Source organism: Neodiprion lecontei, chromosome 4, assembly GCF_021901455.1.
Source record: "Neodiprion lecontei isolate iyNeoLeco1 chromosome 4, iyNeoLeco1.1, whole genome shotgun sequence".
NCBI lineage: Eukaryota > Metazoa > Arthropoda > Insecta > Hymenoptera > Diprionidae > Neodiprion > Neodiprion lecontei.
The window spans coordinates 19783271-19806486 of record NC_060263.1 but is presented as its reverse complement, the minus strand read 5'-3'; the positions used below and the strand labels follow the sequence as shown (position 1 = coordinate 19806486).

General features: G+C 37.4%; 3 protein-coding genes across 9 annotated transcripts; all 3 read left to right on the top strand.

Annotated features, from left to right (window-relative positions):
- The first annotated feature begins 225 nt into the window (after nt 1–225).
- On the top strand, nt 226–10498 carry LOC107217632 (prostatic acid phosphatase). Of its 5 annotated transcripts, XM_046738320.1 has the most exons (10): nt 226–379; nt 655–706; nt 2693–2791; nt 2901–2980; nt 7509–7629; nt 7702–7800; nt 8152–8574; nt 9413–9536; nt 9632–9843; nt 9971–10498. In XM_046738320.1, exons 4-10 carry the CDS (start codon nt 2958–2960, stop codon nt 10127–10129), a joined length of 1161 nt encoding a protein of 386 aa, XP_046594276.1. In that variant the 5' UTR covers nt 226–379; nt 655–706; nt 2693–2791; nt 2901–2957; the 3' UTR covers nt 10130–10498. The 5 variants fall into 5 exon arrangements, with proteins under 5 accessions (XP_046594276.1, XP_046594278.1, XP_015510724.1 ...); XM_015655238.2 differs by lacking the exons at nt 226–379; nt 655–706 and adding an exon at nt 2040–2130; XM_046738322.1 differs by lacking the exons at nt 2693–2791; nt 2901–2980 and having other exon boundaries at nt 229–379; nt 9971–10497.
- A 1914-nt stretch (nt 10499–12412) lies between these two features.
- On the top strand, nt 12413–17736 carry LOC107217619 (prostatic acid phosphatase). Of its 3 annotated transcripts, none has more exons than XM_046738314.1 (8): nt 12413–12674; nt 13147–13409; nt 13484–13582; nt 13971–14393; nt 15836–15959; nt 16055–16266; nt 16394–16574; nt 17294–17736. In XM_046738314.1, exons 2-8 carry the CDS (start codon nt 13299–13301, stop codon nt 17416–17418), a joined length of 1275 nt encoding a protein of 424 aa, XP_046594270.1. In that variant the 5' UTR covers nt 12413–12674; nt 13147–13298; the 3' UTR covers nt 17419–17736. The 3 variants fall into 3 exon arrangements, with proteins under 3 accessions (XP_046594270.1, XP_015510704.2, XP_015510713.2); XM_015655218.2 differs by having other exon boundaries at nt 12413–12857; XM_015655227.2 differs by having other exon boundaries at nt 12413–13036.
- A 373-nt stretch (nt 17737–18109) lies between these two features.
- Nucleotides 18110–22747, top strand: LOC107217658 (BUD13 homolog). Its single transcript, XM_015655276.2, has 5 exons — nt 18110–18516; nt 18661–19963; nt 20095–20249; nt 22064–22248; nt 22337–22747. The coding sequence occupies exons 1-5, from the start codon at nt 18422–18424 to the stop codon at nt 22507–22509; spliced, it is 1911 nt and encodes a 636-aa protein (XP_015510762.2). The 5' UTR covers nt 18110–18421; the 3' UTR covers nt 22510–22747.
- Nucleotides 22748–23216: the final 469 nt, after the last annotated feature.

Below are 23216 nucleotides of genomic sequence, written 5' to 3'. Positions count from 1 at the left end.
ACGGACTTCAAATTCGGATTCAGCGGGTCGAATTACATGTCCGCAGGTGGGTCCGGTCAAATGTACAAACAATTTTTCTTTTGTGTGCCGGTGTTATTGAACACGCGGGACGGGCCGACCATGAGTCATCCTTTAAACTTCCTGTTTTCGGCGTTGTTTCGAGCTGAAATAGGAATAACCGCTACAACGATAATAATATCATTATCTTATCCGTAATTTGGAAGCACAATGTCAAACTTGTGATCATCTGCAAGTAAATAACCCTCAAGTACCGTAGTACCTACACCAAGATCAGACGAGTTCTGGGCGTTGGACTACAATATTTGTCTGAACACAAAGTGAAAACTAAAGCAACCACTATCATAAATAAAAGTCAAAGGTACGTAATAAATATTCATTTTAATTACAATATAATTGTTGTTCATAAGTTATTGATGACTGATATATAGCGCGACGCTCTGATTTGACGCATGTACGAGTATACAGTACAATTGATCTTATTTTCATAGCTTTCTCTAGTTCGTTTATTTATACATTAGAAACCACTGAAACATTGCGAAAAAAGTACATATACTGACACAGACAACCAGTAGTGACATAAAATCTGATTAAAGTATATTGTGTGAGTAATTTTCTGTTGTGTTCTTATTGCAGTGTGTAAAGTGCGTCGATTCATCGTTCAACCTGAAATGCTAGGCCTACGCCAGTGAGTATCTCTTTTCAATATTTTTGATGGATGGTTTCGTTGCGAATCAGGTGAGGGTAGGAAGGTCGCGAAGTAGCGCGATGATAACAACTATTGTAACCCGTAGCGTAAAATGATCACAGCACTCTACGATCATTTTCCAGTCGTTACTAAATTCAAATATTCCATCGTCACCAATAATTACATCATTCGATATATCTCTATACAGCCTCTTGAATGGCCTGGACCGAGCCGTGATGCCGTCCTTTCGGAAGTCGTTTCAGTCGGGGGAAGAGAAAGAAGTCTGGGGGAGTTACATCCGGGCTCTAGGGTGGCTGGGGACTTGATCATTTCATGGGTTTCACTTGCGGTTGTACCGAGTTCGAAACAAAACTTTATCGCGTAATGCTGGTCGAGTAAACGGTTCATCGCGAAGCGTGACGAGGCATCTTGACTGGGGTTCACTTTATAATCGACCTACACTCCGGAAAGGTTCGAAGGCGTTTTGGGACAGGTGCATTGCTGAGCTAAGACTCCCCACAACCCGAGTCACGCGAAAAGGTCTCCGTCCGTCATTCTGTCTGGGCGGGAAAAATTCAGTCCGACTACTTTCCGGACGGACCATGTATATAATAAATATTTTCAACCGTAAACTAGATAATCTAGGACAATTTACTCTTTCTAGCCGAGGTGTAACAGCTGTAAGTTTGGCATAAACCATCTGACCACGAAGTCAGCCAATTCTCTAACAGTAGATGCAATACGATTGGTAGATGTAATTACTCTGTCGCGTAAATTCTTCGCTGCGGCCAGGGCTGCCAAGCGGGTGAATACTTTTAATTATGCTAGGACGAAGAATGGCAACATCCACGCGAGGAAGAGAGATAGGGCTCCGCTTAGACACGTTATCAAAATTGCTGGTATCTCTGCTAAAAGTTCATAGCAATCATTTTTGTATAACTGCACCTTTCTTTACTCATCCAAATCACGCAGATGGTTCTTCTTGCTACGTATGTTGCTGTCATGCTGTTTAACATACTCATTCGGTGCGCTAATCCTTCACTGTAGAGACCTTTTGACTTCGCCGCTTAATCTCTATATAGGTACGATTACTGTGTACGCTTATAATATTATGGTATCTGGTTTCGCTGGCACGGGCAATGTCTCAGTACATTGTTTTGATGCCTTAGATGGATAATACTTTTAATGGCGATGTGTAAGTCTGTTGATGCCTGTCATGTCAACACCCAGTCGCTGGTATTTCATATTGATGAGTTTCGAAGCTATTTCTGTGAAAAAATTATCACTTTATCGCTGTATCGGAATCTTGGCTCAATCCTCACATAGTCGGTCAAGTTGTTCACCTGTCAAGCTATAATATATGTACTTCGCTGTGATCGCAATGGCATTGGAGGCAGAGTAGCATTGTATGTATGTACATTAAGGTGGGCCAAAAAAATCAACTATTTTTTTTTCACTTTGTACTCCGAAAACTTGGTTGGTAGAGACCTCAAAAACATTCTCTCCAAGTATGAGCTCTTAATTTTAATAGGAAGGTTCTCCGCCTCGCAGTTTTCTATTTTTTTCTTACGGTGAGGAAGAAAAATACACATCTCGGTATCTACTATTTATAAAAAAAAAAATATGTATCATTTTTTCGTGGGAAATTGAATTCTCTAAAAAAAGGTCTCTTACAATTTTTGTATGCCTCACTGTTCAGAAGTTATTGAAGGTTAAAACTTGATCATTTTAAGGTAGATATCTTTTTTTTTATGAATTTTATAACTCTTCAACAAAAAGTCATTATAATACGCGCAACTCATATTTTCGTAGGAAATTGAATTCTCTACAAAAAAGGTCTCTTACAATTTTATTGTACACGTCACTGTTCAGAAGATATTCACCGTCAAACTTCAATGCACACTATTCGTGAAATTATTCCGTGGGTCATCCTGGTCAAAAACCTGGGGGTCATAATTAACAACATTGTTAACTTGGTCTGAACAGGTGCTGGCTATCTCGGGAAGAGTGCATGGTACGCTCTGGCAATTGAGGTCTAAGATAGAACTTGTCGCACCTACTCGCTTGCGCTCGCGCTCCTCGCTGGTAAATTCAATATAATTCTACCTCACTTTGACTAGTGTTTATTAGTTTATTGTGATTTGACAGCGAGTCTGCACCTCAGGCTACAACGTGCTCTTAACTCTTCTGTTAGGTTCATATTTGACGTCCGGAAATTTAAACATATTAGCCCGTACCATCGTACGCTTGGATGGCTCCATTTAGCAGATTGACGTAAGTACCTTTTGGGGACATTTATTTTTAATATTTTGGTTGTTGAATGTCCTAGCTACAATTCTTTGACGAATTGGTATTTGTGTCAGCATTACGATAGCGAGCTACCAGAGGTAACGTAAAAAATTTACTCGTTCCCTTGCATCGCACAACTGTAAAGCATCTTTTATATGGTAGCGTTTAACTCTCCGCTCAATTTTGTTACGCACAATAAAGTTTTGAAGTTTGAGCGCGCCATCTGCGCGTCAACTTGGTGCTTTTCGGTTCTGAGACGAAACTGTGCGACTTGCTGGCCGGCTCCGACGCGCACGGACCAAAATCTCGGGAGTGTACAGTGAAAGTGAAGACCCCCCTTCCGAAGCCTGTATCTCGGAAACTACTTAGTTTTGCGGCTTGTATCCATGATAACTTTCGATCAGGAGGATATGTACCGTAACATAGTGAAAATCCAGCCAATTCTACCGTGGACCAATTTCCGTAAGGAATCTGCGGGGTCCATTAGAAGATACATTCAAACGAAAGGTAAAATACATGGTGAAAAATTGGGTTACACTAGTATCGGCGATAAAACGATTTTTGATGGATTATAAAAGCACGCCACATTGTGCCAAAAATCACGCACCTAAGAAGTTGGTTTTGGGCCGAGAAATTAAATCACGAAGCTCTTTGTTGCGACTCAAAGCTATTAAACCAGTATTATGCGATACACAAAGTCGATAAATAGTACCTACGAAATCATACAAGGAACAGAATGGTTAATTTTAAAATCGACGACACATTGTAATGGTTACTGATTATAAAGCAGAAAAAGGGACGTGGACGAAAGTGAGAATTGTCAAGGAGCTGATTTCAAGTGTTATATCTGTATTTGGTTGGAATCACGTCTGAAATCATTTGGAAAAAGCATGGTAATGAAATGGAAAGATTTAGCAAATTTCTGGATCACGCAGGCCGGTAAAAGGAGTAAGTAGTCTTTGCGCAGGTCAGAACGACTGAACGCCAAGATCTCCAAAGCTTGACGTATGTGTTAATGTACAACGGTGCATTCTTAGGGGGGGGGGGGGGGTCTTGAAAGCGAAAAAGAGGCATATTTTCGTAATTTTTTTGCGGCGATATAAGCAATATTATTTAATTCAATTTATCTACATATTGTGGTACAACTTCTGAAGTATGTTAGAAAAAATTTTCAATAAAAAATGTTGATCATATGCCTCTTTTTCGCTTTCAAGACCCTACCCCCCCCCCCCCCCCACCCCTTAATAAATACTAAATACGGGAGGTTATTGTGTCAGAGTATAACGTGATCTGACACACGCTCTGTATATAATTGATCAAGGACTATAAAATAAAGAGGTTAACTTGTTATGAATGCCATGAGCTTAATTGATACCCTGATACGGTACAAATATTTTGGCTATTTCGGACATGCGAGGCCATTGCAATATTACTTTACACTGTTTTCGGCTATTTTGCACCCCGTTCCCTCCTGCCCCACATCCACAACTTTTTACCCCCTTCCCCCCATTGGTGTGATGTGATCTACTTCGTTCTCGCACCTTCTCCCCCCCTGCTTCGTACAATTACAAATTTGTAAATAACGTTAATAGTCCGATCAAAGAGCAAATAAATACGCATTAAAAAGAGCGTGCCCCCCCCCGAAGCGTGAGGTAATATTTGAATGGCCCCTAATAAAAATATTTTGTTAATTTCAGTTAATCAAATGTTTTAACCGTTTCTTTTTGCCAAGCCTTTTGACTATTTAATATAATCAAGTCTTTTGTCTGTTTCGGTTATTCCATTCTTCCCTTGTTATCGCTAATCATATTTTTTTCTTATCTGAGCAAATTCGTTCTTGTCTGTTTCAATATGTTAATAATAATGCTCTAAACTTTTTATCGTCATTAAGTATTATTGGCTTTATTGCAAAATCAACGTATGTTACATTACTTAGGTTTAGATCAACCTTCTTGTTTTCACTGGTAATCATCCATTTTCTTTAGCAATCAAGACAATCTACTTCAAAATATAAAAATAATAATTTATTAGGGTTAGAGATATTTTTCTTATACTCACGTGTACAAATAATGTGTGAGTATTATATTCTCATCTCTTTCAGGCCGCTAAGTTTTATTGGCTCCATTGAAAAATATACATATCATCATTTAGCCGTAGGTTTGGTTTTTGTCAGTTTTCTCGTTTTCACCGTTGCGTATAGATTTAATTATGGAATTTACTATAATCGTGATTACAAAGTGCGGACAAATTTATTCAGTTTTTGTTTTTGATGGTTTTATTGTATTTTTCGATCTTTTCGCTTTGAAGTTTCTTCCCGAGTTGCTGATGGTCTGTTACATGGATAACATTTCATGCCTCGCGTTCGGTTTGTATTTCACTGCATAATCATGCAGCTCTGTTGTATTTTGATGGTGCGTTGATTCTTCTTCCGATATTGACGTGTGAGAAAAGAAAATTTCCGAAGCACGTAAGTTCGATTCTGCAAAACTTCGCCTTGGCCTACTGGGGACACCACGTTAAAAGAAAAGACATTGGGTGCTCAACCACTTTTAGTGGTGAGCAAAACAAGCATATGTAATTCATTAAATTTCGATAGATCTGTTGATTGTAATGATTTTTCTTTACATTATGCTTCAGCATTTTAATAATCTTATAAATTATTGAATTACGTTATACGTATATTTATTTGACCAATGTGGAAATTTTGTGAATCTTTTGCATACACATGACGTAAGTGTGCACAATTACGTCTAATAACGTTGCTCCTAATAGCTGGCAGATCCTCATGTAACGTACATTCTATACATTTTCCTCATTTTTGGACAAACAATCAACGAACAATACATTACCATTAAAATTTATTGATTTTGCTTCAGGCACAGGGCTAACCATGAATAAATGGAAGAAGAGCCAGAAAAGTATGCATTCAAAAATTGAGTAGATCAAGGATCAAGGAGAACAGACGATTCTGGGTTGAAAATATAAAAAAAGACGCCAATTAGTCAACAACAAGACAGCCTAAATTTTCGCATCAATAATTAGTTGACCTTGGCCGCTATTTTAAAGATTCAAATATACCCACCTAAAATCAAAGTAATACTAAAGTAAAATTTGATTCTTAAATGTCGATCGTGCGGTGCCCACCTTCGCATAATTCCTTCCGCGTTCTCCAGGAACGAGAAGCCGTTCTCTCTTGGTACTTGTCTTGGGAGTACATGTCGAACATACTCTTTGATTAGACGTATTTGAACGCAATTTCTGAAACTAGTTTTAAATTCTAAATGTCCAACAAAAAACTTATCTTTAAGAAGTTAAGATCTCAATGAAGATATAAATATTAATAATAATAATTTATTTCAATGTAATAATCATTACACTATTTCATTCATCATGAGTTGGTGTCGTTCTAGTTCGAGATATACGCCGTCGCATTTACTCTAAAAAAAAAAAAAGTGAAGCAGAAGAACTTCTATTAGCCACACCCGTAAAGTATTGATCAAGTTAGAAGTCAATGAAATCATCAGCAGTCTAAATAACATGGTAAATATTCTAGGGGACGAATTGCAAGTAATTTATTAATAAGAAGATTGTGCAATAAGATGTTTTTTTATGCCGAGCGTAACTTTGCAATATGAAACGAATATTACAAATACGCGTGGCGAAAGAGACTTCATTCTCGAATCAACAATGATGTTTACTTTTTGAACTGTTAAACGGGAGAAAAGTAGCATATGATTCCCTCGTATGCGGGAAAAAAGTGGCAATTGAGAACTTCGGGCGCTCGTCTACGACTCGTATGGAAAACATCGCGCTTGGCCTTAAAAGTACCTACTTTACCCTCTTGGTACACAATGTACTTTTTTATAGCGGCGGCCAGAAAAAAACACTTTTCATTACTAGGACATAAAAGTGCACTTTTGTGTACTTGGAACGGCTTTTTTTTATACTGTCAAAAAAACGATTACTTTACGCACGGAACGCTGTCAAAAGACGCGTAAACCATACCAATGTTACACAATAGTTATTTTCGCAACAAGTGCACATGAAATAGGGATCTCACGAAATACAAAGTCGTCGAGTTGTTGTCTGTTGACAAGGATAGCGCAGAAAATAATGTATCTAGTATCAATACTCTAGTAGATAAAAAAGGTTACCCCAACGGCCGTGAGACAGAAGAAAGTTGCGTTATTGTGTGTAGACACGTGAGTAAATAGTAACATATCGATGTTGCTTAGCTGTCCGTCAGTAGAATACGTGCATGTGTACGATGTGTAGATACTTTCGGGAACGAGCCAATGGAAAGTGTGCGAAAATATGATTGCCAGCCTGTCGAAATTATCGCATAAAATTAATTTCTTCGTGACATTTTATTAGCAAAACCTCAAAAGTGAGTAGTGGGAGCATCTTACCACCTTTCACAAAAGTCCCCCAGATCAACAGATCCGTATCTCCGGTAGATGCACGTGCATTATCAACTTATTAAATATGCTCAATTCACATTTTTGATCGGCAGTTGCAGAATGTTCGCCTTCGAGGCGTTCGTCGCCATCACGTCAACCAGCCTCATCATTTTCACGACCTCGCCGTCTTCCTGCGTAAATCCCGAGCTGGGAATCGTGATTTTTGCAAACGTCGTAAGTACTTCTCCGTGGTACCTAGTTCCTAATATCTATATTAATTTTTATCCTATCGTATTTCTCATCCAGCTCTTCAGACACGGAGACCGGACACCGATCACTTCCTATCCCACCGATCCTTGGGGCAACGAATCCTTCTGGCCTGTACCCTTTGGTGAACTGACCAACGTGAGTGAACCGTCCATTAATACACCATGAATTTCGACAATCTTGTTGATTTTACCGTTCTTGCACAAACGCTCAAAGACCAATGGCTGAGATTGCCCATGAAGTCGGTGTCAAGGAAAGAACGCTAGTGATTAACGAACCCGAAATGTTTTGAGGCTTGCACGTAAATCGTCAACCTCGAAAGGCCGATGTTACGAAAGTAATACACGAGACAAACAAGAGCTTGTTATTTCTTTCAGAGGTTGTCGATCTAGTACACGATTCCTAGTTTCGCAATTGCTCAAATCAAATTCAAACAGCCAAGCTCACGGATTCGACTGAAGTCGGACACAAATTGTTTGAATATTTCAGATTGGAAAACATCAGCATCTCATGCTCGGACGCTGGTTAAGACAGAATTATTTCTATCTTCTGCCGAGACATTATAGTCCCCATGATATATATGTACAAAGTACGGACGTTGACAGGACGCTGATGTCCGCACAGGCGACTTTGGCTGGTCTTTACCCACCTGGTGGAGATCAAGTTTGGGGCGAACTTGAATGGATGCCTATACCTGTCCATACTATGCCCGTGTGTGATGACATCCTGCTGACGTGCAGAAATTACTGTCCAAAATATGAAAAGGAGTTGCGAAATGTTATGAATTCCCCTGAGGTCAGGAAAATTGACGATGACAACAAAGAGCTGTACGATTATTTGAGGAAAAACACTGGTTATTTGGTTCAATCTGTCAATGACGTTGCGACCATATATGATACGCTTCATATTCAGGTAAATAACTGTCGCGTAAAGTTTACTGTCAGATAAACAAAAAATAAAACATGGGGCGAAATAATGAGGATTTTATTCATTTCAGAATACGTATCAACAAATTACCAATCACGCTATGTTATCAATCTTTTATAATATAAAGATTTACAGTGGAAAAAATTTGTGATAAGAATACTATTCTACAGAACGTAAAGTAAATTCCTCTTTGTGTTTGCTGTTGCAGAAGATTGTCGAATATTCTGTACAAAGCTTTAATCATTTTTCTTCGTCATGAAAACGTCTTCATTGAAGTATAAGAAACTAACGTGTGTGGCGTTAGTTTCACGGAGAAAATAACTCGATCATCTTCCGAAACAAAACGTGTACAACTATAAATCGTAACAATGAATCGATAACTGTATTAATATATTGATTACCAATGAATCGAAAACTGTGTTAATGTCATAATATACCACTGGAAATGCTTGATAGATTAATTCGCAAACTTATGTAACACTCAATATTTGACTTTCATCATACCATATGAAAAAAGTGCAAATTTGTTTTGCTTTTAAATACTAGATTCTTCGTTTGCAATATTACACTCCAAAGATCTCCTTCCTGTGAAAATATTTTTTCAAAATTTCCCATGTATAAATTGTTATATATATATATATTCAACGGCAGTAACAGATTCAGCTGCAGGCAGATAAACACTTAAAATTTTTAACACATCGTTTGAGATTCTCAATGAAGAGATAATCTTCATATTATATTAATAATTCCAATGTTTTTGAAATTTCGATGTAGTGATTTTTATCACAATTTAGCTGAGTGATCGACATGTTTTTTTTTCCAGGTTCTGTATAACCGCACTTTGCCCGAGTGGACAAAATCTGTATATCCAGATAAATTAAAAGCTGTCGCCGAAGTCAGTTACACTATACCAACTCGCAATAAAATACTCCAAAGATTGTATTCAGGCAAGTAGAAATATCCCTGCGAAAAGTATATCAACCATGGAAAATAAATCCCTGAGAATTGAAGTTTCATTCAGAAAATCACTGATTCCTGACAGGACGATTATTAGGTGAAATGGTAGATCATCTAGTAAAAAAAGCAAACAATACGCTGACCCCGAATAGAAAACTATGGATATACAGCGCCCATGATACCACAGTGGCAAACTTTTTAACGACGCTAAATGTATTCGAGCCACACGTTCCCCCGTACTCGGCGACTGTCCTCGTGGAATTGAGAATTAAGGCTGTGGATAATTTTGTTGTGACGGTAGGCATACATTCTACTCCTTTCATTTTAATAATCAATTCTTACGGTCGGTCATACTATGTTTTTCATGCAAGTTAACCTTCTTCTAAAATGTTTACAACCTCTGATTTCTTTCTCCATATTTCAGGTTTCGTACAAGAATTCGTCCGCTGAACCGATACAGTTAAAATTGCCAAACTGCGGAGTCGCGTGTCCATTAGATAAATTCGTAAAATTGACTAAAGATGTGATACCAAAAAATTGGGCGAAGGAATGTCTTTTAGACAGCACAGATTACAAAAATTAATAAACGGTATTTCAGCACGAGCACAACTTAGTGCTAAATGCATTAATACAAATTCAACTTACAATTAGCAACAAGGAAGAAAACTAATTTGCCCTTGTTGTCGGCCTGAAAAGTGCATCTCCCTCTGTACCACATCATCTATTATAGACAAAATTAACTATGATTGGATGGAGTCACAAAATTATTGACATAATAAGAAAATTTTATGACTAAGCGACAATGACGGTAAAGACCAGTGGAGGTAACTCTGCGGAAATCCCTATCACCGTTAGAGTTGTTGACGACACAAATGGATTCGAATTTATTTTGTTTGATTGTCCCTTTTACCTTTTTATTTGTTCTTTTAATAATTAAATTAATGAAAATAAAACGATTATATTCAGCTATTCGATTCGTTTATTATAAAAGCCGTTACCTGAAAGAATAGAATGAATGGAAGGTCTGATGGTATCAAGTCAGTATTGCTCCGAACGGTGCGCTAGCAAGGCGCAAGTGCTGTAGGATAATAATGTATCTATGCGTAAATACACATATAGGGTCGTATTATGACCATGTACAGTGATAACTTGCATAATGAAATTAACTTGTTAAATATGAAACAAGAACGAGTACATACAGCATTATGTGTTTCCCAGGCTGGCGTCCTAGGGACCTGATACGAGGGCTTACTCCCGAATGGTCGACATTCCAGGAAACTGGCGTAGAAATTACAGTCCGCGAATCACTAGTGGAACTCAAAAACAATTTGCACGGGTTGACCGTGTCGAGTGGGTCTAGCAATTAGTGCGAGGAGATTCTCGTGATGGTTGACGTGATGGGAAGCCAGCATGGGTATAAAACCCAAGAAAGAACAATATGGAGCGGCAACGTATTGATTGCAAATACGTCGCATGTGTAGTGATATAAGGATGTATGCGCCATTATACGACCTTTTGCCACGTATAAGGGAAATAGGCGTATTTTTTTCCGTTTGTATTACGCGAAAAAATGGGGATGTATTCAAAAAGTTGAAATTGAAAAATGGATGAATTAACGGTAAAAAGTCGTGAGTACTGTCGGTTATGCTCGTTCACCACGAACCTTATGAAAGATAGTCACGTTCGTAGACAAACCCAGTATGCCCAACGTTCGCTGCAAAATATGCTTTATCATCTACTGTAGTAAATTTCCGTCGAAGAGCTAAGTCTGGGATTACGCGAAGGATTAGGCAATCGCTACAGCGTTACACAAAAATGAATAAATGCGATAATATCGCCTATATCCGTACGATCGGAACTGTGAAACCGTTGTGATGTTTTTATCACGTATATGAGTTCTGCGACTATCATAGTGAGTTACAAGATATGCCCTGTGTGTAAGAAAATAATAAGAATCCGAAAAAATGGGTAGATGTCCAATAAAGTGAGCGTAGAGGTAATGGTTTTTGATTTTTATAGAATTAGGTTTCTCGCAGCCTATTTCATTCAGAAAATCAGTCTGACTAAAGTCTACGCAAATGACAGTAAAATAACTTACATTTATTATAAAAAGTTTAATGCCGCTCACAATACACTGATTTGAGCGTATCAGCCTAAAAATGGTAATTTTGTAGTGGGATCCCGCTCAAGTCGTTACAGAATTCAAATTTACGCCTTATGCTGCAAGTAACAGCATTCTGTATAACTTGGACTGCGTTCTGCACATTCACTACGCTCAGCTCGTCACTTCCGGCTCAAACTGATCGATACTTGCTTCCGAGCGGCGAACGCTGCGCGGTGTCGTCCGCTTTTGAGCAGCCAGACTGTAGGGACGTGCGTGAACAGCCAAAATTAAGATTACACTGTTCAATCCGATGCGATTTGATAAATACATTCTTACAAACTGACATACAATAACACAGCCGATTTTTTTCGTGAAGTTTGGTGTTTGTGGACGTAGAATTTAGGAATAAAATTATAATTACATTAGATTGGCTCTAGTTTTCATGTTATTATTATAGTATTGTAAGGAGAAGATTTCATTCGTGAATTCTTTGTTTTCAAACATTAAAAATTCGCGGAAAAATCAAGACAACAAAAAAAATGTTATTTTTTAACATGCAAGTTTGAAAAATAATGGATTATACTCAATTAAGTATCATTCCACGGAGTAGTAGAAAGGAGATAATACTCTAGCAGCACTTGGTTTGAAGGTGCGATTTCAGCGCCTCTTAACGATGCAAATCCGTATTGCGCTCCCCCCCCCCCCCCTGATGATCTGACGATTCACCGTTTGGCCACCTTTTCATCGATTTTAATGTCAGTTGAGGTTGGAATAACAATTACTCGGGTTTCGTTCAATTCAAATGCTTGTAGCAGTGTTTATGCATGGAGGTTTATAGGCTACGATTGCCGCCCTTCTTTGTTTACATTTTATAGCGAAAATTTCACTTTCTTCCGTAGGAGGTGCGCAAATCGCAATTAGACAGTTCTTACGTTACCTGAAAACTGGGGAGAAGCTTTATCGCAGAATGTGGTCGCGTTTCTACCACTACGTGGATTGTTCTTGCTCGCCTCGGGAAAGTGAAGTAGGCCTACATTTTTGCAATAATATATTCAGATTACCTTGGGTGCTATTCCGTACAAAATGAGTTGGCATCGTTCTCGTTCGAGACAGATGCCGTCGCGTTAGCTCTGAAAAAACAATTAGAGAAAATTCTATTTGGCATCAAAGTATCGACAAAATTAGAAATCATCAGCTAGATAATATGGTAAGCAATCTAATCGATGAATTAGAAGTATCACATGTTTAGTATCAAAATCCGTGTAGCTAAAAATAACTTATCCCAATGATGGTGACACGGTCGAGGGTTGGGTCGCCGTGTTTACACACTTCAATAAACAATTAGATAATTTAGAGACGTCGATATTGTTTAGCTATCCGTAAGTGGTATGTATTGCATTCCTTCGACGACGTGACGGTGAAATGTCCCCGTAAATATGAATACCAGTCTATCGTAATCATCGCGTAAGAATAATTTACGTGTTGCCGTTTATTAGCAAAACCGCAGAAGTGAGTGGTGGGAGCAGTTTATCACCTCGCAGAAAATTTCTCCAGCTTGACGGATTCGTATCTCTGGTGCACACATGTAATTTATCATCTTTTAAAATATACCGGATTTCCATTCTTGTTCGCGAATACTCGTTGCAATATGCGAACCGTCGAAGCGGTCGTCGCGGTGGTGACCACTTGCATTGTTTTCGGCGCCTCATCGGCCTACAGCAAAAATCTTGACCTAGGAACCATAGTCTTCGCAAACATTGTAAGTATGCCTTTGTAATATCTGGCTTCTAATTTTTGTATCGACTTCTATCCTATCGGACTTCTTTTCTCCAGCTCTTCAGACATGGAGACCGGACACCTGTCGACCCTTATCCCACTGATCCTTGGGGTAACGAAACCTTATGGCCTGTACCTTTTGGTCAACTTACCAATGTAAGTAAACGGCCTATTAATACGCTATCAATCTCGACTATCTTATTGATTTTACTGTTCTTATCATTTGATAATAAACACTCAAAGGTCAGTGGCTGAGATTGACCATGAAGTCGGTATCAATGAGAAATGGCCTTTAGTTAGTGAACTCAAAACGTTTTGAAACTGTATGTGTGATTTTTCAATTTTGATATGTCAATATTATGAAAGCGGTACAAAAGACAAACAACAGGTTACATGAGAAACGACTGGAAAACTTGTACTTATTTCTTTCAGAAGTCGTTGATCCAGTATAGGCTTCTTAATTCTGCAATGGTTTAAATATCATTTAAAGATCCAAATCCACCGATTCGACTAAAGTCAGACACAAATTGTTTAAATATTTCAGGTTGGAAAAAGTCAGCATCTCAGGCTTGGTCGTTGGTTTAGAGAACGTTATTCGCATTTACTGCCAGAATGTTATACTCCTTATGATGTATATGTACAAAGTACAGACATTGACAGGACGCTGATGTCCGCAGAGGCTAATTTGGCTGGTCTTTATCCACCTGAAGGAGATCAAGTTTGGGACAAACTTAAGTGGATGCCTATACCGGTCCATACTATACCTGAACTTGAGGACAGCTTGCTGGCAAGCAAAAAATACTGCCCAAAGTATGAAATGGAGTTGCAAAATGTTATGAACTCCCCCGAGATCAGGAAAATTGATGATGATAACCAAGAACTGTACAATTATTTGAGCAAAAAAGCTGGTACTATGGTTCAATCTGTCAGTGACGTTAGTGGCATATATAATACGCTATTTATTGAGGTAATTAATCATTGCATATCTTGAATACCAATTCTCCAGTTTGACAGGAATATTTACTTATGTCTTTTTTTTCTTTTGGTAGATTTATTAATCAAGTTTTATAATACAGTTAGAGCTTCGTTTAATTAAACAGTTCTTGCTAATTTTCACGAGCATAAGTTGTTCATGAAATGCAATATCTGGGCCAAAAATTTTTTTCACATATTAGAAAAAGTTTGCTGTCAGATAAAAAAAAAATCAAAAATGAATCAAAATAATGAGGATTTTATTCATTTCATTACACATATCAATAATCAATGATGCTATTTTATCAAGATATTTTATCTTTTATGATGTAAAGATTTACAGTGAAAAGAAGTTATAATAAGAATATTATTCTACGTAACATAAATGGAAATTGTTTTCATGTTTACTGTTAGAGAAGAGTGTCGATCACTCTGTACAAAGTCTAATCAGTATTCTTCATTGCAAAAACGTGTACACTGAAGTAAAAAAAACTAATGTGTTTGTCGGTCATAGTACAATTACCATCCTGTGAGTCCACTATCTGTGCCTTGTGGCATAATCGTAGCTTGGCCTTGAATGATGATACACAAATGAACAGAGTATACAGAAAAGAATTAAATAACCTCTAGAGACAATTCTTGTGCAATTCGATATCTTACCAGTAAATTGATAACCATGTTAATGTCATAATACGCAATTGCAAATGACTGATAAATTATGTATCACAATTATTTAACATCTAATATTTTACTTTTCTCATGTTGCACAAAAGGCTGCAAATTTGTTTTGCTTTTAAATACTAGATTTTCTGCTAGCATTTAAGTTGGTGCCCTAGTCGATTTCGATGTTGATGTACGTATCTCCAAATATCCAAGTCCATGTATCTCAAACATGAAAAACTGCTTAACAGCCCCATTCTATGTACAATTCTGAATAAAAACACTCTAACATATTTTCAATCCGTGTAGAAATAAAGAAGTGGCATGGATTCTATGAAATCGTTATAGTAAATTCGTATAATTCATGCCATTTCGTTATTTCTGCATGAAATGAAAATGTGTTTGAGTGTTTCTGTTCAGAATTGTATATATGATGGGGCTGTCAAGCCCTTTTTCACATTTGAGGTACGTGAACTTCCATATTTGGAGATATATACGTCAACATCGAAATCGACCATGGCACACCCTTAACCCTTGGAACATCTTTTTCTTGAACAAATATTTATTCGTAATGAATGAACAAATTACTAAATATTAATCAGCCGTAGCAGAAACATTCGTATGCAGGCAGATTAAAATCCAAAAAATTTTCAATTCAAATTTTAAACCCTTAATGAAGAAACAATATTCCTATTATAATTCCATTATTTCTAAAATGTGGATGTAGTGACTGTTATCATAATTCAGCTAAATAACCGATATGTTATTCTTCTCCAGGTTCTGTATAACCGCACCTTGCCCGAGTGGACAAAATCTGTATATCCAGATAAATTAAAACCTTTAGCGGATTTTAGTTTTACTGTAGAAGCTCACAATAAACTACTCCAAAGATTGAAGTCAGGCAAGTAGAAATATTCATGCGAAAAGTATGTTAATCGTGTAAAATAAATTCCTGAGAATTGAAGTTTCATTAAAAAAATCACTGATTCCTAACAGGACGATTATTAGGTGAAATGGTAGATCACCTAGTAAGCAAATCAAAAAATGCACTATTCCCGAATAGAAAAATATGGATATACAGCGCCCATGATACAACAGTGGCAAACTTTTTGATGACATTAGATTTATTTGAGCCACACTGTCCCCCGTATACAGCGACTGTCCTTGTGGAATTGAGAGTGAACTCACTGAAACAGCATATTGTAACGGTAGGGATACATTCTACTGGTGTCATTATAATGAATAATTCCTCAGGTCCTGTATACTGTGCTTTGCATGCAAGTTGAACTTTTTCTAGAATGATTACAACCTCAGATTCTTCACCCTATATTCTAGATTTCGTACAAAAATACGTCCGCTGAACCGAGGCTGTTAACTTTGCCAGGCTGTGAGGTCGCGTGTCCATTAGGGAAATTTGTAGAATTAACTAACGACATGATACCAAAAGATTGGGCAAAAGAATGTCTTCTAGGCTGGGAACAATACGCACACAACATTACCATGCCATCTATATTTGGTAAGATAAATCTTGTTTAGTTAGAATCCCTCAGTTTATGTGAGATTAAAAACGTTCATAAGGTTTAAAGAAATTTTGGAAGCAACTTCTTACGGTACTTCTCTGTATGGAGAGTGCATCCATGAAAGCGTCACATGCTGAGCGTAATGCCAGACTTCCCATTATTGCAGTGATAGTATACCTATTTATACTCTGACTTGCGTGTTAATAGTATATCACTGCACAGTGTTACTATAGCTTTCTTATAGTGGACTCAACATACGACTTGCCTATATTACTGTTGCGGCAACATAAGACACAACTATATTTTTTTCTAGTGTTTTGAATAATTAACTAAAAGTTGTTTAAAGTTCAACAGACCATGATTGCGAAAAAGTTAATAAACGAGTCTACATAGTTATCTGTAAAGAATTAACAAGTACATGTAAATGCAATTGATTTGACCTAATCTTTGTAAATAATTTCGAGAAATATTCAATGTATATACATTAGTAACATAGATATTGAATTTCGTATGAACAATTTCTTTATGATTTTAATTCACCAATAGTATTCATATATCAATTTAACTTTAACTTACATTCCACTTGAAATATTTCATTACAAAAATGTTTGAGAAGTTCCTTTCCCGTGACGGCTGTACCCCCTTTAGTTTTTATTGACAATTCATACTGCATCTTCTCATTTCTAATTTCTTACTCTATTGGTTTCTATTTCAGGTATTTCAATATTGTTGCTGGTCATCATCATATTACTAGGTTTGTTAATCATCGGCGTTGTCTACTATCACCGCAACTGTGATAGTAACCGTTATTACTTTAAGTTGACGACAGATCCTATTTAATTTAATAATAAAATCCGACTTATGATTATTGCGGATACTAACACGGGCATTGGAATAATTTAGTATTATAAAAAGAAAATTTTCCAGTGTGAAGTTCGTCCCTTATTTTTATTGATCGTTGAACACACGCTCAACTTTATTCACAGGATCAGCACAAAAGTCACCTGATATGACGCGGTCATTTTGTACTCGAAATTTTTCATGATAGTGCAATTTGAGTAAGTTAGGTGTTATGGGTTAATTCAACTTTCAACTTTGCTGTAAAAAACAAATTCTATTTACATTATAATAAATATAAAACAGAGACGACAAAATTAAGATTTAGTGACACAAAGTGGTATTGTATAAATGATTTTAAAAAAATTAGTCGTGTATTTCAGAAAGACAGAATCCTCATTTTCTACCTTTCTCAAAGACACGCGCAAGCAACGCTGCGTAACTACGGCGAGCGTTCATTGCAGCACTTCCAATACGGTTACGCAGTGCGGTTACACCGCGTGCTATGGCAAAGGGCAGCCCCCTGGCACCACTGCTCGTATACTAAAAAATTGTACGCGTTTTGTCCCCGTTTTTTTAGTTCCTCTAAGTGGCGCTAGTAGACTTCTGACACGCTCGCTGACCGCGCGCAAGCCTGTCAGACAACTACTAGCGCCACTAGTGGTGGAGGTTGGCGGCAGAATCGAGGGACATTTTGCGAACCACTTTTGCAGCGTGTGTCAGGGGGCTGGCAAAGGGATATGAGTGCCCAGTATGGAGGGTAAAGCTAATATGCGTGAGCTCCGGCAAACGCATGCGGAAGGCGACTCGTACGATGCGTACTAAGTAGGCCGCTCCCTCACTAGCGCTAGCGGCGAAAATTCACAACATCGGCTTCATTTTCGAGCACGGTTTTACAGCCGGAGTACCCAGACCTGTCTATAAGACCGTGGTATGAACCTAGGTATGAATAAGTATAGATGAAAACAAACTGTAAGGTTATGCGCACACAACGTTGGATAAGAAAATGATAAGTCAGAAAGAGTATTTGAAGAAATACCTGTCATCCGACAAGGACAAAAAGAAGATTAAAAAAAAGAAACCCAAAATCGGGTCCAAAACGTAAGTGTTATCTTGTACGACTGTTTGATCGAGCAATAATACGATTTTTATTAGGTTAGATCGCAATGACCCTGGAATACAATTCCCACGATTTTAAAATCTGCAGCGCAATAATATCCATTAATTTTGCTTTATTTCCTCCAGTGTTAAAATTATTGACGATGACATTGATCTTAAAAATATGAGAGCAATAGAAGATGGGGAATTCGACATTTACAACAACACGGAAGACGGACCACAAATCGCTGGTATTGTCGACGAACGCGGTCCAGTTGACTTTTCCGACAAGAAAAGGTGGAAAATTATAACAGACGATATTGATGGAGACATAACTGTAACCAGCATTGACAGAAACGAGAGAATATCTGAGGCGATGAGCCAGTCAAGCAGAATACCTGCTCCTAATTCCAGAAATCGTTCTCCATCTGATGATGGTAAAGGCAGTCCACCTCATAGGCAAAGGAATGATTCCGACCAGAAAGAATCTAGTCGTAAGACACTATCGTCAAAGAAACTGCGTCAACATTCTATTTCTAGTTTGATTGAAAAGCCACCTGCTTCAGAGGACAGTGACTTCAGTCCACCTCGGAGAGTAAAAAAAAACAATGACTTGGAAAAGTTCACTCGACGTAGGAAATCTTTTAAAAAGAAACAAAGCCGAGCAGTTTCCAGCCCTGCAAGAAATTCCTCAGATTCTGAAAACAACGACACTAGTCCACCTAGCAGGACCAGAAAGGATTCTGATTCAGACGAAACTAGGTGCAAGAAATCTTCGAAGAAGAAACGGCGGGTTGAAAATCCTTGCAACTCCGAGGACAGCAAATGCAGCCAACCTCGAATATTCCGGAAGAACTCTGATTTGGATGAATCGATTTGCAGAAAATCATTCAAGAAACGACACAGTGCTTTCTCTTTGAATTTTGAGGATAATGACTTAAGACTGCCTCGGAGGATTAGAAAAGACTCGGACTCTGATCTTAGCCCACCCAGAAATTCAAAGGCTGAAAGAATTGATTGTACTAAACATTCGAAACAACGTGAAAATTCATTGACAAGTTCTCGGCACGACAAGCATTACAATAGAACTTCTAAAGCATCTCCTTCTGTACATTTTGAATCTTTACGTTCTAGAGGAAAAGATGAGTACAAATCAGGGAAACATAGTAATAGGAGTAATTCATCCGAACATGAGAGAAGTAATCGACAATCGAGAAAAGATGGAACAAAATTGAACAGCAGGAGAAGAAAGGAAGGTGATAAAGTTCGGTCAATATCACCTCAGGATAGACGACGAGATGGCAAAAAGGGAGGAACAAATAAGCATTCCAGAAAGGATGAAGATGACTCTGCACCTGATTTGAGTCCACCTAGGGAGACTCGGATGAATCATGAAGATTTGGATTCAGAATCCAAACCATTACAAAAAACTTCTAAAAATTATCAAGAGGTGCCTATTTCTTTGAAATGATTTATCTATTGCATTGCAAATTGCTTTTCTTATTTGATAATTTAATAAATCTATATTAGAATGATTCGAGATCTTTATCATGTGACAAAGGTATCAATTTTTGCTCTCAGATGAGTGAAGAGACAACTGGTTTTGGGCAGGCTCCAATTTTCCGCGATCGTAAAACTGGTAGAAGACGAGACTTCGCGGCAGAAAGACGCGACAAAGAACAGAAGGATGAAAAGCGGAAAGAATTGGAGGATAAATATGCTCAGTGGGGAAGAGGGTATGTTTTTCTATGGATATGTTAACCTCTTTATAGCAGGGCTGGTCGAGTTATCGATAGATCGATATATCGACCAGCAGTCAGGTTAGGGACTCCACGTAAGAAATTGATAGAACTTATTTCTAAATTTCACGTCCAATAAAAGGTTGATTTCAACTTACATTTCTCCGCTGTTAAAAGGTTAATATTACGATCACATCATAATTACCGGGCTACGGGCTACGGGCTACAGGCTACTTATTATTGTTGATCAAGCAAAGATTTGCGTTCAAAAGTTTGTACATTATCTAAGTAAAAATTAAATATTTTCCTTGGAAATGAAGGTCAGTAACAACACCAAAAAATTGTTTCGGTCCAGGTGGGGCCTCCCTCAAAACGATTATATATTTACAGAACCATCTATCACGAGAAAGAAGAATAGGTAACACAGGTGAATTACTTAAAATTAATATCTAACGAGACTTATGAGATTAACAAGGCAACTTCTGCCGATATAATTGAAAAGAAATTACCTAGTAATAACGTGGAATATTTCAATTTTGAAGAACAACACGAAGAAGTCAATATTTAAAAACAAAGTACAATAAAAAAACCAGTGTTAGATTAAAAAACTGCGACACGAAACTCCCAAGCATTCATCATGGTTAATAAAATTAAATTAAACACACAAACGAAATTTTTGAACAAAGATCTATTTTAAAACATGTAGATCCTCCAGCGTGCAGTGGAAATAGAACTAAATCAGTCAGTAGTAAGAAGCATAGACAATGAGACAACGAGTTCAATAAATATAAAAATATGATAAGAAGATGAGATCAAGAGCAAGCTCAGTCGGTAATTAGTGGTTATGGTTGATGTATTACAGAAGTGTAAATAGCGCTGAGATGTTCAATATCTTGTCTTAGATTGACCGCGTTAGGATGTGCAACAATGTTGCACGTTGTTGTTAACCTTTTGTAATAAAAGGGCTCAACATCTAAAATACTAGGTTTAGTACAATTGAAAGCATGATTAAATTCAATCGAGTGTCCAGTCAGACCTGTATAATTATCATCATGCTCATGGATGTTTCATTTATGTTCACTAATTCTTGTATGTAACTGCCTACTTGTTTGTCCTACGTATGACAAATTACATTGGTTGTAAGGAATTTTATAAACGACGCAAGAACGCTTATCCAAGGGTAGCAGATCTTTGCCAGAGTCAAACACAGACGATAAATCGTGTGATAAATTTTTTCTGACAAATTGAATATTATATTTTGAGAAAATTATACTTAAAGACTCGAATAGACCAGAAACATATGAGATAGATGCAAAGTTTTTTTGATTAACAGGTGCAACGGCTACTTCATTATTGTTGTTGGAATCACGAACAGATACAATAGACTTATATTTGTTATGTATATGTTTGTTAAGAAGGGCAGGTGGATAATTATTCTTGCGTAGTACATGATGAATCAAGGAAAGGTTCTTGTTATGAAATTCGATACTAGATAATCTAATCGCTCTATCAACCAAGCAATTGATTGTTCCAATCTTGTATGATCTGCGATGGTGAGAATGAAAATTTAGGTACCTCTGTGACCGGGTGCCTTTGTGGAACCAATCAGTTTTGAAAAGCTGATTGTCATTAATGATAAATACATCCAAAATACTGATTCGACGATTGCATTAATTGAATTTTTTGGTGTTGTTACTGACCTTCATTTCCAAGGAAAATATTTACTGCAACATTACCGAATTTAAGAGACCATTATTCATTATCTAAGTAACTTTCGAACTTTCATTTGATACGTACATTCTTATTCACAGTTTGAAGCAAGTTGAAGACCACAAAGAAAAGCTGGACAGAGATTTGTACGAGATGAGTAAACCCCTGGCAAGGTACGCGGATGATGCGGATTTGGAGCGAGAACTCAAAGCACAGGAAAGAGAAGGGGATCCAATGCTAGCGTACATAAAACGGAAGCAGATAAAAGAAGGAAAACAGGAGCCAGGTATTGAAATAAAAACTTCATAACTGTGCCAAATGCAATTGTATTTTAGATCGCAGTTCAAACACAAGTTTTTAATATGAAATTTCAGAAAAACCCAAATACCAAGGACCCTTTATGCCCAACCGTTTTGGCATTCAACCAGGATATCGTTGGGATGGTGTAGATCGGAGTAACGGTTATGAGAAGAAGTGGTTCGATGCACAAAACGCGAGGAAGGCAGTACAGGAAGAAGCGTATAAATGGAGTACCGCCGACATGTAGTGAATAAATGTACATATATACAATTTTTCCTGGTACGTCAATCAGGTTTGCTGCTTTCAAATTTCATAGGTATGCAACTTGTACTTTGGAACTTGCATCAGGAAATATTAGATTCTGTTCCTTGCGGTGATCATCAATCAGGAATAAATTATGTCGGTTAATATAACTACCATTCATCTTAGGGGCAGATGAAGCTTAAAATTATTGAAAATCAATAAATAAAAAAATACGTCATGTTTTTAATACGTATTCATTCGTTTTACGATTTACGAGTGAATACAAATACAAAGAAATACCGGTCAATTCCTGTGGTTTACCGGTTAGTAAAGAAAGAAATCTGTAGTTCAGTGTGTCGTACTACTATAATCGGTCCTTACCGATCGAGGAAAACGTCACTTATTATCTTCTTGCATCCTGATTTTTACTATTAAGCGCAATTCCAAATGAAATACCGATTGCAGAACAAATTAATTCAAAAACTTTTTGGTTTACTGTGATACTAAAGCTTGGCATTATTATTTCGTAAAATAAAACTTTTTTTGATATTTATATTTCGCAATGCATGTGGAGCTGCGCTGATTGTGATATTTTCATATGGCTGATGCGTAGGCTTTGACGTTCACTGAAGAATATAAAGACGGATACCCCTGGGTGAATTTTTGTGACCAGTTTTCGGCGGGAAAGTAGGCCCAGATGGGCTTGGGAAC